The sequence below is a fragment of the Ictidomys tridecemlineatus genome, chromosome 1, assembly GCF_052094955.1.
Source record: "Ictidomys tridecemlineatus isolate mIctTri1 chromosome 1, mIctTri1.hap1, whole genome shotgun sequence".
In the NCBI taxonomy this organism is placed as follows: Eukaryota; Metazoa; Chordata; class Mammalia; order Rodentia; family Sciuridae; genus Ictidomys; species Ictidomys tridecemlineatus.
In genome coordinates this window covers 254,664,341-254,679,838 of record NC_135477.1, presented here as the reverse complement: position 1 = coordinate 254,679,838, position 15,498 = coordinate 254,664,341, and the positions used below count along the sequence as shown (strand labels likewise).

Sequence of the window (15,498 nt, the reverse complement as noted above, 5' to 3'; positions counted from 1 at the left end):
GCCGTCCACCTGTTCAGCAGAGGTCCTAGAAGAGCTCAAGTGCTTTTGCCCTTCTAGGAACAGAGGACACGGGGAAAATCACCTCTACATAAAGTTGCTGATGGTGTGCACATCGGCCATGACTCTCTGTCTATGGTCTCGGATATTAATATTGCATTCGCCTAATGGTTTGGTACTTACTTAGTTACCAGCTCTCCAGAGTCAACCTTTGGCTTGCTTCTCTATCCTGTTTGGACCTCTTCCCCAGGGCCACACAGTGTCCACCTCTCCCCAGGTCTCCTCCTGGAGGTCAGCAAGGCCATCTTTCCCAGCACCTGCTCCGCGTATCTCCTCCATCTCCTTTGATGGCAGCTGCATCTGCCCAGTTGCTTACCCTGAACTTCGGGGTCCTCCTGGGCTCTTGTCTTCCTTTCACAAACCATGTTCACTCTAATAGCAAAGAACTTCACAAGGTGTCTGGAATCCAAACGTGTCTCTCCTCTGTCCTCTGCTGGCTGACGGCCACTGCCACCTTCCTGGTCTCCTGGAGCCTGCTTCTGGCCCCGCAGCCAGACCTGAAGCAGAGTGGACAGCCCACTCCCCTAAGCTCTGAGGGCTCCTCCCCCGCACCCTGCTCCGTCCCTGCTGGCTGTGGACTCCTCCCAGGGAAGGCGCGTCCTGAGGATGCTCTGTATTTCCTCTCTGGGGCTGTTTCCCCTCGATGTCCCCCAGGCTCATTCCCTCGGCTCCTTCGTGTCCTGGGTCCAACAGCCCCTTCTCCCCAGTCTCCCTGCCCCACATCCTGCCCTGTACTCACATCCCACCTGCCCCATATTACAGTCTGGATCACCCGAGCGCTTACGCGTCTCCGAGGCCTGCAGTTCACTCCCCGAAGGCGGGAGCCGACTCTTCCCCGACCTCTCCACCCGCCATGCCTCCCTCCCATCTGATCAGAAGACCTTTGGGCATGAGCCAGCAGGTGATTTGCTCCACAGTGTCACTGAGAGCTGGGGACTAGGGGTCCTTGTGGCACTTATCCAGCGCCTGGAGGTCAGTGGTGGGTTGAGGACACTGAGGCTGTGCCCCTCTGACCCGCTTCCCTCTTCGTTTCTAGACCGGCCTGATTGTCGCCTGCTACCATGGCTTTGTGGACACTGTGGTGGCCTTAGCCGAGTGCCCCCATGTTGACGTCAACTGGCAGGACAACGAGGGGAACACGGCCCTCATCACAGCTGCGCAGGCAGGTAAGAGCTGGCCTGGCCTCCCCTGGGCTCTGCTCTGGCAGCGTGGCCTGTCGGGTCGGAAGGATGCAAACCCATCTGTGCTCAGGTGCAAGGAGGGGGCTGACGGGTGTGCGGGCCCCTCCTCTCTGTGCATTGGGGACCATGAGATGACCCACTCCTGCGGAATGCAGCCTGGGGCAGGCCAGCTCCTTTGGACATGCAGTTGCACCAGAGACCCACAGCCGGCCAGCTCCCCGGGAAGTCATGGCTGGTGCTGTGAACCCACTAGAGGAAGAGACAGGAAGAGATACGCCCATGTTTTAGTGGCAGCTAAACAAGAAAGTAGATACACTTGGAAGTGACCTTGCACTTTACCTGTAGATTCAAAGGAGCACCAGGAATTGCTTTCTGAGGGCTGTTAGAGTATTAGCCCACCAAGGGGAGGCTGAGTTAGCGAGATGGCCCTGGGAGTGTGGGTGGGCACAGGTCCTCAGGCCTGTTCACTGTCATCTCAGGAGGCCAGCACTTACATTACCATGGCTGCGTGCATCCTGGCCTCCTCCTTAGATTGTGTTCAAGCACTTTTTGAGGTCAGTGTGAAACCTGCCTTTTCCCCTCATGGTAACACTTTAGTCTTAACTGAGGTCTTGACCAAGTCTGTGACTAATCTTTTCAAAGAAATTGGCTTCCAACGAATAATCAGACCTTTGTACCCTCAGGCTCCACATCGATCCTGGGTAGAAAACATTTTACAAAGTTTGTACTGAACACATTCAGATTTTTTTCGTGTTATTATTCTCTAAACAATTCAGTGTAACAACTGTTTTAATGTAGTATTTACGTTGAAGTAGGTGTTATCAGTAATCTAGAGATTTAAAGTGTGCAGGCAGATGTGTAAGTTATATGCAAATACTATGCCATTTTCTAGAAGGCATGTAGGCCTTGAAGTCCCCGAGGAGGGACAACTGTGTATCTGTCTCATCAGTCAAGACCTCAAATGCAGGTAATGCAGCTGCCTCAGACTGAACCAGAAAGAGAAGGGTTTGTGTATTAAGGAACTTAAGGTAGTTGTTCACGAACGGGGCCCAGGGCCAAGAAGCTGGAGAAATGCTCCAAACCACACGGTCCCTTGACCTTGGTAAGGAAGTGTCTGCTGTTGTCCCCAAAGACAGACCTCCTGTCCCTTCTTGCTGCCTTGGTTGCTGTGTCAGTGCTTGCCTAGGTGGATCTGATTGGGGTCCCTAGGAAAACTGGAAACCGTATACGATGGTTTCATTCGGCAGAGTGGGCGGTGGTCTGTGCACCCCTCTTGTCCTTCAGGACACAGGGCAGATGGCTCCCGAAACTCAGAAAGGACCAGGGTTTGTGCTAACACCTGTTGCCCTATGTGTGGTCTCCATTGAGGACTCCAGGCACTGCAAGCCGAGGCCACAACTTGGAGAGCAGCAAGCATGTGAAAGGCCATGGTGAGGTGCTTGGTGATCAGAACCTCTGGTGGGCCAGGCACCGTGTCAGGGACCAGGACTCACCAGCAAGGGGAGGCTTTGTCCTTGAGTCATTTTCTAGCTCACGGGACAGAAGTAGACGTTGAACCCAGCGCTGTCTGTTGGGGCTCTGATGAAGGGGTACCCTGGATGTCATGGAATAAGATCACTCCATCTGGCCTGGATGCCCAGGGCAGGGATCGCTGAAGAGGTGGCTCGGGTCCAGTGTTCTAGAAGTCAGAGGCAGGTCCTTTGATACAATGGATTGCAAAGCCCTGGGGCCGAGGTGGCACTGAGAGAATCTCAGGAATGGCTGGTCTGAGGGACAGAGCAGGGGGTTGGTGGTAGGATGAAGATGCCTGGGAGAGACGAGAGGCCCTTGAAGAAGGCAGGGGCCTGATCACTAAGGGTCTGGTGCAAGGGGATGCATTCCAGTGGCATGGGGCCTAGTGTGTGGTTTGGGGCCTCAGGAGGTTCCAGAGCGTGTGGCTGGAGCACTGTTGTCAGAGGATGTGAGGTGGGCAGTGGAGAAGGGTGAGCGGTGGGCGTTGTGGGCAGGCATCTGCCCAGGGTCGGCGCCGGCTGCAGAGGGGACAGAGAACAGGGAGTTGGGAGACACACAGGCTCCGTTCTGGCCACGGGGCCTTTGAAATGCTGTGAGACATCGAGTGAGCCGACCTGGCTGGCGGCGGAGAGGACAGCACTGTCCTCGCCGTCCCTCCTGGCAAAAGCTGGGTTTGCTGGGATGGGGGACCCTGAGGGCAGAGGACGGGGTAGGATCCTGAGCAGCGTGAGAACGGGAGGGAAGGAGGCTCCTTTTCTCATTAATTTGTGGGCGTGTTCACTGGGACTGTTTAAAACTGGTTTTATTTTGTATTCACATGTAAGTAACAATTTATCTAGAAAAATAGCGCACCCCTCCCTCCCTCCCTCATTTCCTCCGTTTCCTTTAGTCTCACAGAGGAAGAGGTGGGGCCCAGCCTCTGTTATGGCTTGGGTGGGGGGGTCCCCCCAAGCTCACGTGTGGAACAGTGCAAGAAGGTTCAGAGGAGAAATGACGGGGTGGTGAGAACCTTCACCAGCCAGTGATGAATCCCCTGATGGAATTAACTGAGTGGCAGCTGAAGTGGTGGGCGTGGCCGGGGGAGGTGGGCGTGGCCGGAGGGCCTGAAGGCGGGGCTTGGGGGTATCTGGCCAGTGGTCTCTCTGCCTCCTGATCACCATGTGAGCCACTTCCCTCTGCCATCCTCTCCCACCGTGATGGCCTGCTGCGCCCTGAGCCTGAGCCATGGAGCTGGCCTTCTATGGACTAACACCTCTGAACTGTGAGCCTTCCGTTACACTTTCCTTCTCTGCATTGTTCTGGTCAGATCTTCCAGTCCCAGCAGTGAAAAGCTGAAACAGTGCCCTACCTGGGGGAGCTCCCAGCCCACCCTTGACACTGGGAGAGGAATCCACACCCCCACTGCGTGCCCTTTTTGTGTTTGTTTGACTTAAACTCAGTGTTTTTCCTTTAGGAAACTCCCCTGCCCCCATGTCTGGCTCGGGGTCTGCCTTGTTTTGTTTGTGCCCCCCTTGGGTGTCCCTGCACCTGGAGATGAGGTCAGCTGCCCAGCTCCAGTTTTGTCTCACCATTCTGTCTGCATCCTTTCACTCCAGGGTCCAGGGAAACCCCTCAGGTCCCCCACTCCTGGTTTGGCGGCCATTTCCCAGTGCTTTCTGTAGAAAGCTCAAGTTGGCAAGTAGTTCCCCCAGTTGTTTGCCTGTTGGTACCGGGGGGTGAACCAGGGTGCCGAGCCACTGAGCCACATCCCAGCCCTTTCTGTTCTTCTTCCTTTGAGACAAGGTCTCACTAAGTTGATTAGGGCCTTGCTAAATTGCTGAGGCTGGCTTTGAACTTGAGATCCTCCTGCCTCAGCCTCTCCCGAGCTGCTGGGATTGTAGGTGTGTGCCGCCACGTGTGGCCCAAAACTTTGGTCTGAGAAATTGAGAACAGTTGAATGAAAAGTAAGAGAGTCTGCTCAGAAGGTTCCACAGTGGCCGGCCACTGGGCCAATTTGCTGCTTTCTCTGCTGACCCATTAGAGTTAGTGGCAGACACCCCCTGACCTACGCCAGCAGGATCTCAACAGCAGGCAAAACGCCTCCCTGCCACATCCAACAAATCCCACATTGACTCAGTGAAATTATTTATTATATCTCAGACCAATAGTCAAACTCCCCCCATTGCTCTGAAAACACCTTCATAGTTTTGCTGCTGAAATTTCTTGTTGTTGTTATTTTTAAGTAGACATGACAGTAGAGTGTATTTTGACGTATTGTAATACGCGGAGTAGAAATTGTTCTGATGAGGATCCTGTCCTGTGGTTGTGCACGACGTGGAGTTACACTGATGGTATATTCATATATGAACGTAGGAGAGTTATGTCTGGTCTACTCCACCATCTTTCCTATTCTCATCCCCACTCCCTTCCCTTCATGCCCCTTTGTTGATGAACTCTGATGGGAGGCGAGATTACTTCACTGTTGAGCCCCTTCAACTCGCCACCCTGAAGGGGATCTGCCCTTTTGGGTTCCAGGAACAGGGCCAGCTTCACGGGCGGTGAGCTCTGCGCTGGACAGGCCCTGGCTCACAGGGCCCCTGCTCCTCTTCCTTCCTGCCCTGAATCTGCCTTGCACCTTGCCCCGATCCTGTGGCTGCCCCACTTGGTTCTGAACGTCACTGTCCTCACACTGAGCAGGAGATTTTCTTTCTCTTGCATTGGGCTGCCCTTGCCCAGCCCTGACTTGAGTCCCAGGAGGCCTGTGTCCTGGGGAAGGAAGGGCTGCAGTGGCTCAGCCCAGGACCAGGACCTGGGCTGTGGCAGGAAGCACTCAACAGGGTGGGTCCTGCTCCCACCCTGCAGACATCCCTGTGTCAGGGAGGGAGGCGAAACTCCAAACCTTTGTTCCTGTGTTCCGATGAGAGGAAGTTTAAAGACAGACACCAAAAGCCAAGCAAGAGAACTTTATTATTGTAAGTGATAGTAGAGAGAAAGTGAGATGAAAGCCACGTAAAAGCAAAGCGAGGCTCGTCTCTGAGAAGAGAACAACAAAGGAGACGACGCTGTCCCCAATTTATTACTGTTTGATGTTGACCAGGAGAGCTGGGGACCACCTCTGCACTCTTTGACAATCAGGTGTTCAGCTCCTTCACGTCGGGTGGTGGAGTTTTTGACCTTAGTCGGTTCTCTCCAGAACTGTCATGGTGGACATCCTATTTAGGGGGGCTTCATCTGCAAGTCAACCCCATGTTATGTGGGCACCGGGGTCAGCAGCTGGTCAGGAGTTACCTTAGTGCACTGTGCTACTAAAGGAATCTTCCTTCCCAGACAGCTGGAGACACTTACAGGCGTAATTCCTAACTTCACATCAACTCAGTGGACCCTGTCCAGAGATAGACCCATTAATCCTTTCCTCTTAACATGTTTTCCCATTTGTTCCTTTGCTTCTGTTTCTCTTCTACAAATTAACTGCCGCCCTTGGCTTTCTTTTCCACTTTGCAAGTGGTTTAAAGAAGACACTAAACTAATCTGAAGAACACCTGTGACCAAGCCACGCATTCCTGCTCATTCCTCGCTACTACCTAACACCCGCACTACAGATTTCTTCTCAGCCAAGTGTGGTGGGGCTGCCACGGGAGCAGGGGGCAGCCCACCCTCTGCCTGCGGTTACCTCTGGAGAAGGCTGACCCCCAGGCACAGGGCCCATCTTGGCCTCACATGTCCGGAGTGTTGAAGAGTGTGAGAATGGGTCTCAGGGCATCCATGAGGACCAGCTCTTCCCCACCCCTGCTTCTCATCTGCAGGGCTCTGCCAGACTTTTGCCCTGATGTACTTAGATCCGTGTAATAATCCCTTCCGCTTCCCCAAGGTGGCCTGTCTCCACTACCCCAAGTGAGGTCCGTAGAGGAACACAGAGACTGTGATGTTAATGTGAAAGCCAGGAAGGGAACGAGGAGCTGCTCACGGCTCCCCGTTTTACCAAGGGGGGCTCTTCTGCTCCAACACCATTCTGTAGTCATCCTCTTGATGATTCCAAAAGTTGTAAAATAGGTGCTGACAACTAAAGGAAAGTCACAGCAGAATTAATAGGAGAGAAGGAGGGAGTGGAAGAGAGAGCCCCTGTCCCCCTCCTGACTCTCTGTTCCCAGTCAGCACTTGGGTCCCCAGGAGCCACAGTGCAGCCAGCTGCAGTCAGACCTCACACACGTGCACACACACTTGTAACTTGCACAACCAGGATAAGCTGGTGATTGTAATCCTCTGCCCTTGGTCTGGCTAGAAGCTCCTTCTGTGTCCTCCTGGTCCTCACAGCCACCCTCCTGAGGGTGACCTGTGCTCCCTGTACTTTCCACTGAGACCCACGTGTGGCAAGGAGGAGGGAGCATGTTGCTTTTGCTTACTGCAGTGGACCTGGCTCTCCTCACAGCCCTTCTTCTTGAAGGACTTGCTGAATAAGTATTTGTTTTAAAAGAAGATACTGTGTGGAATGGAGGAACCGAGGCTCACTTATGTGCCCCACAGCTACTGGGTGGGCAGGTCTTGAATGAGCCATGTGATCAAGGCTGCACTGGGTCCTGTGAGCAGGCACGACTGTCTGCAGTGTCAGCCCAGGTGGCAGGAAGCAGAGTGAGTGGCAAGCGGACTGGAGGCACTGATGAAGGAGCTCACTCCAGGTGGCAGGGCAGGGTTAGGGGAATCATGGCTTGGAGGGTGGAGACAGACCCTGTGAGGGTGGCCCAGGCCCAGAAGGCTGCCACTCCAACCTGGGGCTGAGCTGGGAGGCCAGGCCAGTCTCCTGATAAGCCCGTCTGAAACTTCAGGGGTAGCAACCCCAGCAGGTGCAGGAGGAGGCCAGCCTCCCAGGCCAGAAGCAGGCACAGAGGGAGAGAAGCAATGCACAGAGATTGTTCTGAATTGCTTCCTAAAGGGCCTGGCAAATCCTGGGTTTCCTGCCCCTGCCCAGCATTTTCCTGTGGGCCTCTGTATTCCTGTGAGGTCCTTCCTTGGGAGCAGGGTACCGCCCCTCTCTGAGCTGGGCAGGCAGGAGGGAGCCTGGCAGCCCAGCCCCACCCTCCATCAGTCTTGGCCTGTTCTGCAGGCAGCCAGCTCTGCCCCCCCATCTGCTCCCCCCCTGCTCCGCGGAAGAATTCCTGGGAGAGTCCTGCTCTCCTTCTGGCGGGTGGGATGCTGTATTTCCAAAGCCGACAGTTCCCTCTACTGGCCTGGTTTCGGGAACTACATTTTGAGCACCTGGAGTGACAGCAGCCAGGTTTTTAGGCAACCTGAATTCTGTCGTCTTTTTATTTTCTGTTTCCTTTCCTGGAATCAAGGAGTCCCCGTTTTATTTGTTACTATGTTCTTAGTGACGGCACGATCCTTACCCCCTAACCGGCCTCAGGAATGGTTGAATGAATCAGTGATTAGTTGTGTTGTCTTGATAATCAGAAACCTTTCAATAAATGAGCTTCTGCGTCAAGGGGAGAAGCAGGAACCTTTCTGTCTGTTTCACTTGATGAATATTTGCCGCACTCCCCTGGGTGTTCACTAGGAGACTGCTGGTGACGTGGGGCAGTTTGTGGGATGATGGGGGAAAGCTGAGGGGTTCCCTTCTGTGGTTTCTGTTCCCTCTGAAGTAGGAGGTGAGTCATCTCCTAGGAGAGGAGCTTGCCATGAGGCAGGTGGCTTCAGGCCGTAAAAAGTTCAAAATTTCCCACATGCTTGGTGGGTAGTCAACCAGGAAGCACAGGAGTGGGCCAGGCCAAGCGGCCCCTCAGGCTCGGGTACCAGGGACTTCTACCACCTCCTGTGCTCTGGGTGGAGACGCCATTGCTACGTGGACCCAGAGCCTGGGGCCGGGGTGGAGCCGGAGTTGGCTGTGGCTTTCCTCCTGCTCTTGCGCTGTGGCCTGTCCACTCACTTGGTGAGAAGCACGCTGAATCAACCACTCGTCTCCCTCCTCCTGCCCTCCCCGTCTGGCCACCATCCTCTGCCTCCTGTGTGCGCCTACGCCAGCATCCTAGTGACCTCCTGCCACAGGGTAGCGCTGGCGAACAGGATGGATAGGATCCTCATCAGGCAGTGGCTGGGAATCCTTGTCCCTGCCTTGCACTCTTTTGGAGTGGCCCTGAGCTCATTCTCTTTTTTTAAAAACAGATTTTAGATTTTAGAACACTCTAGGCTTATAGAAAAACTGCAAATTGTACAGAGAATTCCTGTGCATCTCGCACCCAGTTTCATCTGTTGCTCAGATCTGCATTAGTGTCACGCTGTTGACCAAGGACTGAGCCTGTGGCCATGTGTAGTTATTAACGAAAGTCCCCTCTTTATTTGGATTTCCCCAGATTTTCCTGTCCCCGGTTCCCATCCGACATCCCACAGCGTATGTGGTCCTCATGTCCAGGAGCCTCAGATGTTGCATTTATGATGTGTGTCTGTGTCCACGGAGGGAGGCTCTGGGCTCCAGCCCGGGTGCCGTGGTTGACAGGTGGCTGTCGTGGGGAAGACAGGAGCCACGGAGTGCATCCACAGGGTCTGGTATTCCCTTCTCGTGATGCTGAAGCTGGCGCCGGGCCCTGGGGGAGGCCTGGGCCACGGCAGGGAGCCTCCAGCCCACTCAGCCCTCTCAGTCTGCAGGCAGAGACTCATGTCTGTCCCACCTCAGAAGAATGATGGCCTCATCTCCTCTCCCCCCACACAGTGCCATCCATTGGAGGCCTCTGTCCTGAAATTGGAGAGTCTAACCCTGGGGGTCCTGGCTCCTCCAAGGCTGGGGGCTTCCTTGGGGTGGGGGAGATGCTGGGTTAACCAGAGGGGTGCAGGGAAGTGTCCATGAGGTCCAAGCTTGTGGCCCTGACGTGGAGCTGGGCGTAACAGTGACCTGGGAGGCTGCAGATGGCCGGCTGTTGGTATGTCAGGACGGATGTGGCTGCACACCCAGCACCGCCCTGGGGCTCTGCAAGAGGGACTTGTGCAGAGTGCTCACATCCCCAAGGGCATGCTCACCATCACCTGCAGGGGCCAGGATGGGATGGGGCAGGCAGCTGGGGGCATGGCTAGCCAGGGCCAGGGACAAAGGCGCTGGGAGAGGATCTGTTTCCCACTTGGTGTGGTTAGTCCTGGGACAGTGAGGAAGGGTCCTCTAGGTCAGTAGTTCTCAACCAGGTGATTGTACCCCCTCCCGTTCCCACCCTACGAGGGGACAGGTGGCAGTGTCTGGGCCCATATATTGTTGCCACAGTTGGGGCAGGAGTTGGGGTTTCGTGGCTGTTGGCACTTCGTGGGTCGAGACTAGGTGCTGCTAGCGGTCCTTCAGGGCCCAGGACAGCTGCACCCCAGAGTGATCCCACCCAGTGCCAGGATGCTGTAGGGAACCGAGGTGTGTATGTGGTCCCGTGTGTGTGTGGTCGGGGGAGTCCAGCACAGAAAGGCTGAGGGGTGGGCTAGCCTTGGGCTTGGGTGGCAGACCCCGGAGCCACCTTGTGGCTCAGGAAGCTCTACTTGAGACAGGGTTTTCCAGGGATGGATGCTTGAACTATTGCCTTTTGCACAATGGTCTCCTTTTCACCCCGACCGAGAGCACCTTGGGCTTTTTGAGAATATCTCTGGCAATAAGCAGAAAATTGGATCCGTTTTTGGAGGAGCAAGATGAGAAAGGGGAGAAATCTATACTCCCTAATGAGTTTCCTGAAGCTTCTCAGCTGCTCAGGGCTGTGGCTGAGGCAGCCTCCTTGTGATCATGTGTGAGTGGGGGGTGGGGAGGGAGGGAGGGAGGGACAGACACTCTCTTCTGAGTGGCAGCAGAGGTGTGAGCGTGAGCTGGTGTTATCTCCTTGCTATGACGATGAGCCTTTCCTCCCTGGAGCACCGGAGCACTTGGAAATGCTTCGGAGGCTCAGTCCTGGCTTAGCTTCTGTCTGCCCCGGCGGCTCCAGCTGGGAGCTGCCAGCGCCTGCCTGTGATGACACTGCTGTCCCTGCCCAGCCTCCTCTGCCGCACGGTGGGACCCTGCACCACTCAGGTGGGTGGCTGAAGGGCCCTGAGTGAACCTGAGACATCCATGTGGCCAGGACAGGGGCCTCTGCCTCCTCCTGCTTCCTGGGCTCTGGAAGGATTGTCTGGAGATCAGAGAGGAAAACGTGCCGAGCAGGAAGCTGCCCGGGGCCTGGCTTCTGCCTGCGCCACCCCCGACACCCCCCGGTCCCTCTGGAGGCCTCGTGTGAGTGAGACCCACACGTGTACCCTTCTCTTTCAGGGCACGCCACCATCACCAACTACCTGTTGAACTATTTCCCTGGTCTTGACCTTGAGAGGAGGAACGCGTTTGGCTTCACCGCCCTGATGAAGGCAGCTATGCAGGGCCGGACGGAGTGCGTCAGAGCCCTGATGCTCGCAGGTACGTGCCTCTTGTCCCTCGCACCTGTGGGCCCTGGAAGTAACTGACTCCTTTAAAGGACGTCCCCCAAAGAGACGAATCGTCCCCATGGAAACAGCCTGGCAGATGCCACGAAGAATGGGGTCTTTGTTGAGGTGGTGACAGTTGCCTTCCGGGTCACAGCCAGCCGCTGGCAGGTCAGTGCTGAGCTCTGGGAGGAGTGAGGCCTTCCCTTGCCCTTGGCTTCCTCCCACCCACACATCTGCTCCCAGCCTGTGCACATCTGCTCTTCAGAAATGTGCATTCTGGTCTTGGCCTGGGTGGGCCCACGGCTGCTGGAGAGGGCACAGGAGGGGGTGGTCCAGACCAGGCTGCCTCCTGCTTGCTGGCAGTTGGAGCTGCAGGATGAAGTGCTGTGTGGCAGTTTCCAGAGTCAGTGGAAAGTTCCAGGCTTCAGCTTGGGACCAACAGGGCAGCCCCCTTTGTCCCTTAGGTCCTTGTCAGCCTGGAGAAGACACTCACCGGTCCCCATCTGCAAAATGGGGGTCATGACCTCTTTCTGTCCCTCCTGCCTGAGGACGAGATAGTTTACAAACTCTCAAGGGCTGTGCAGTTTTAATGAGCTACTAAACCAAATTCCTTCTGATGAACTTCTAATTCTTTTCCACTTGAAACTGGGGTCCGGGATAGCCTTTAGTGCCACCTCACCAGGTTATTTGGAGAATTAAGGGAGAAGATGGGTCTAAGTACATGTAATGCACTCAATATCCAAGAGCTGTTGCTCCTATTCGTTTGCTGCCTTAATTTGTCTTTATTTTTGGCTGTGGCACAGGGGGTCAGCCAGTTCTGCTTAGTGCTACGAGTTCCTGAAGAGCTGACATTTTCCCTCTCTTAGTCCATTCTTGCTGCTGTAGCAAAATACCAGGCGGGATGATTTATAAACAATATGTTTACTGCTCACAGTTCAGAGGCAGGGAAGCCAAGATCAAGGCACCAGCAGACTGATGTCCCGTGGGGGCCTCTTCCCTCTTGTCATGTCCTCCCCTATCGGAAGGGCTGGAGGCACCCTCTGGCCTCTTGCATGAGGGCACCAATCCCATTCCTGAGGCCCACCCTGTGACCAAGCACCTCCTAAAGCCCCCACCTCTTTATACCATCCCCTTGGGTATGGCGTGCCACACTATGAAGTCTGGGGGGGCCAACGTTCAGATGGTGGTTCTCCTGGGAATGCCATCAGAGCTCTTCCAGATCCCGTCTCCTCCGTTAATGCTCCTTCTCTGTCCCAGGACCCGAGCTGGCTCCCTGTCTAGTTGTCATGTGTTCCCGGTTGCCTCTGGCCCGTGACAGTTTGCCTTCATGTATTGTTTATGACTCGGCATTGTGTGGTGCACCCCGACCTGAGCCTGTTTTTCTTTCATCCATCTGGGATTTGGGGATTTACAACTTTTAATTTTTTTCCTCCTGCTTTAAACTCCGAGTCTTACAGGATGCTATAGGACAAATAAACTCAAAGAACAAGGATGGAGGTTTTGAAGATTGCAAATCTACTTAGAAATATAAAAGGATCATAATTAAAATTAATCCCATTGGTTGTGCTTTCGGTTCAGTGGCAGTTTTAGTTTTGAAAAGCTCAGTTTCAGCAGAGGTTAGGCCCTGCCTGTCCGGTGTCAGTGAGAAGCGGTCCCTCCTAGTTAAATGGTGATTGTGAGATGCTCTTGTGAGTGGCAGAAGCTTCATCTGCTTTCATTCCTTTTGGATTGAGTTTTAATTGAGTGCAGATTTTTAGTAATTTACTTTTTCAACTGACAGTGTATGGTGTCAGTCACATCAAATGCATTTTTCCCAATAAGTTAATTTGAATTACCAACTTTTTTTTTCCTTTTGGTGGGAGGTCAGTTGCCTTCTAATCGCCCTGGAAAACATGAGGGGCTCAGTCTCACTATCAAGTTTCCGGCATTTGCTGCAGTATTTATAGGATCTCAGAAATGCCCTCCACATCTCTTGGGGAGATGGTGCTGGGGGCGATGGGCTGGGTGTTAAGGTCACCTGCATCCCACCAGCTGTGGTTACGGATTACACATCGGGTCTGTAGATGCTCTTCCCTGTCCCCCCGGGAGTTCTCCCCCAGTGAAGTCTGGAGCCCTTGTAGGCACAGGCCCTGCCTGTCCATGCCTCGGGCTTCCCTCTGCACTGTGCTGCTACAGAGCGGGGGTGGGGGGTGGGGGTGGGGTAAGTGACCCAGAAAGCCAGGGCGCAGGCTTCGACCCAGCTCCATACCTGTGGCAGTCACTTGCCTTTCTGGACTGCGGTTTCCTCTTTTCTGGGATGGAAGCTGTGATGGTGCTGAGGGAGGGAGCTCTCTCTTGCCAGGGCCACCCTAGATGCCTGCCATCAGGGCATGCCACTTAGGATTGTGTTGTTACCATTATTAGGGAGTTTATGTATTCTGTAGTTATTCATTAAGTGAATAAAAGAACAAGGCATATTTTTCTCTTTGAAAAATATCCTGTGATGAGACCTTTAACTTACTAGGGCAGTAAGCATGTCACTCAGGGGTTTCTTAACCTTGGCATGATTTTGAGATTTGGGGCCAGATAAGTTCATGTTGTGGCGGGGGGAGGTTCCGACAACTGTAGGTTGTTCAGTGGTGTCCCTGGACTCTACCCTCTAGATGGCTGAAGTATCCCCAGTCATGACAGCCAGAAATGTCCCAGGCACTGCCAAACATCCTCTGTGGGGGTGGGGGGGGGACGGCGACTATTGTTATAACTAATAAGTGAGAAAGGATGAAAAAAGAGCAGATCCTTTTGTTCTTAGATATGTTTCTCCCTCCCAGCTGGTTCTCTGTTGTCTAAAATAAAGAGGAGACCTTTTCCAGGGAGCATTCAAGCTGCCCCCTTAGGCTTTAGTTGGGAGTGGTCATTTGCTATTGTCACTACTAAGTTAGATTACAATTCTCAACTATTTTTATGTCTCTTATTTCCATTTAAACATATCCATATCAGGAGAACTTAAAGCATTGAAAGTTCCCAACAACCTGAGCATTTCTTGTAGATTGACAGACCCTTCAACATGGAGTGAGTCCATGCATAGCTTAGGAAGGCTACCCAGGAGTTAACTGCAGAACGGTCATCCTGCGATAATTTGAAAAGTAAAGTGCGCAACCATTACTGCATATGAAAACATGCCTTTCTAAGTTCTTTAGATGAGGTGATCTTCGTTTCCTGAATGTTTTTCTGCACCTGAGTTTCTGAGTTGCAGTTTATTTTCAATAGCAAACATTTCAGCTTACATGTGATAAATGATCAAATTGGATGAAATCCTCAACTGTTTAGATTTTCTCACCATCTGTAACGTACAGGTACAGATCAGCTTGGGTCTGCATGTGCACTAGAACAAAAGGATGTTAGAAGTATCAAAAATTTTAATTTAAATAGAAAATATAACCGAATTCTGGAAACCTGGTTCAGTGGGTCTTTGGATTTGGCTTCCTAATATTGTCGTCTGTGCTGATGACAATCCCAAGGGAGGCAGCAGAACCTTGTTGATTCAGTGGAATATTAATGTCCCAGAGTGACAAGTCTATTTAAATCAGTTGGCTCTGAGAAGCTGCATGGAGGACAGGATTTTTTTATGGAGACTGCCAGTTTCAGGTTGCTTTCGAGAGCCCCTGTTTATACTGAAGGGCGGCGTAAAGGAAGGCTGCTGCCGCGGGAGGAGGAACTTTCAAAGGCCTGCATCTTGCACGATTCCAGGGAGCACATAGATGAAGAGGAAGATGAAGAGCCAGAAAAGACACTGTGTTCTTGCTCCACGGTCCTGCTCATCTCCGGCAAGCCCTGACTAGACTTCTGGTAAACCAGGGACTTCTACTAAGACGTTGCTTTCTGTTTATGAAGAAAATGGGAATTTTTTGAGAACTGAAAATTTGCCACACTGGAGTTGTTTCACGTTATTAGAGAAAAATTAGGTCAGGAAATTCATACCACACCCCTCCACCCCCAAATCAAACCCTGAGACAAGGACTTGAGGACAAGTAGATTTTTTTCAAAGGTTGCTTTGGGGAAGCAGCATGGCAGGGTGCGGGTTGGGGGAGTGAGTTAGGAAGAGACAGTGCTAATAGGGTGACCTCAGGCTCCTGAGCAGGTTGCTGGTGGGTGACTGGGACTCAGCCCTGCTGGGCCCTCTGAGAGATGGGCAGGATCCATCTGGGAGATACCCCAAGGGACAAGGACACTGGGGGATTTGTCTTCCAATTCTGGCCCCTCATGGGGGCCGGGTACACCTTTCCCACTTGCCGTGCCATGGAGGTAGCTCCTCAGTCCCACTGGGCTGGGCAGCAGGCTCTCCCCGTGACCCTGCAATCCTGACTTGCTGCGCTGATTACACACACAGTGC

The 15,498-nt window shown here is 53.4% G+C and overlaps 1 protein-coding gene across 25 annotated transcripts in view; it reads left to right on the top strand.

Moving 5' to 3' along the window:
- Ankrd33b (ankyrin repeat domain 33B) overlaps positions 1-15,498 on the top strand; it is a 255,262-nt gene that overhangs the window by 47,837 nt on the left and 191,927 nt on the right. For 17 of the 25 annotated variants that reach the window (XR_013424365.1, XR_013424376.1, XR_013424379.1 and 14 more), the window contains 3 exons: positions 820-958; positions 1,094-1,223; positions 10,981-11,121. Coding sequence is in view for 9 of the 25 variants with exons in the window: in XM_078018196.1 (XP_077874322.1) it covers positions 820-958; positions 1,094-1,223; positions 10,981-11,121 (410 nt within the window). In the remaining 16 variants the exon portion in view is untranslated. Of the gene's footprint in view, positions 1-819; positions 959-1,093; positions 1,225-10,980; positions 11,122-15,498 lie in introns of those variants that run through there. The other 8 variants (XR_013424401.1, XR_013424402.1, XR_013424400.1 and 5 more) reach the window with 3 other exon arrangements.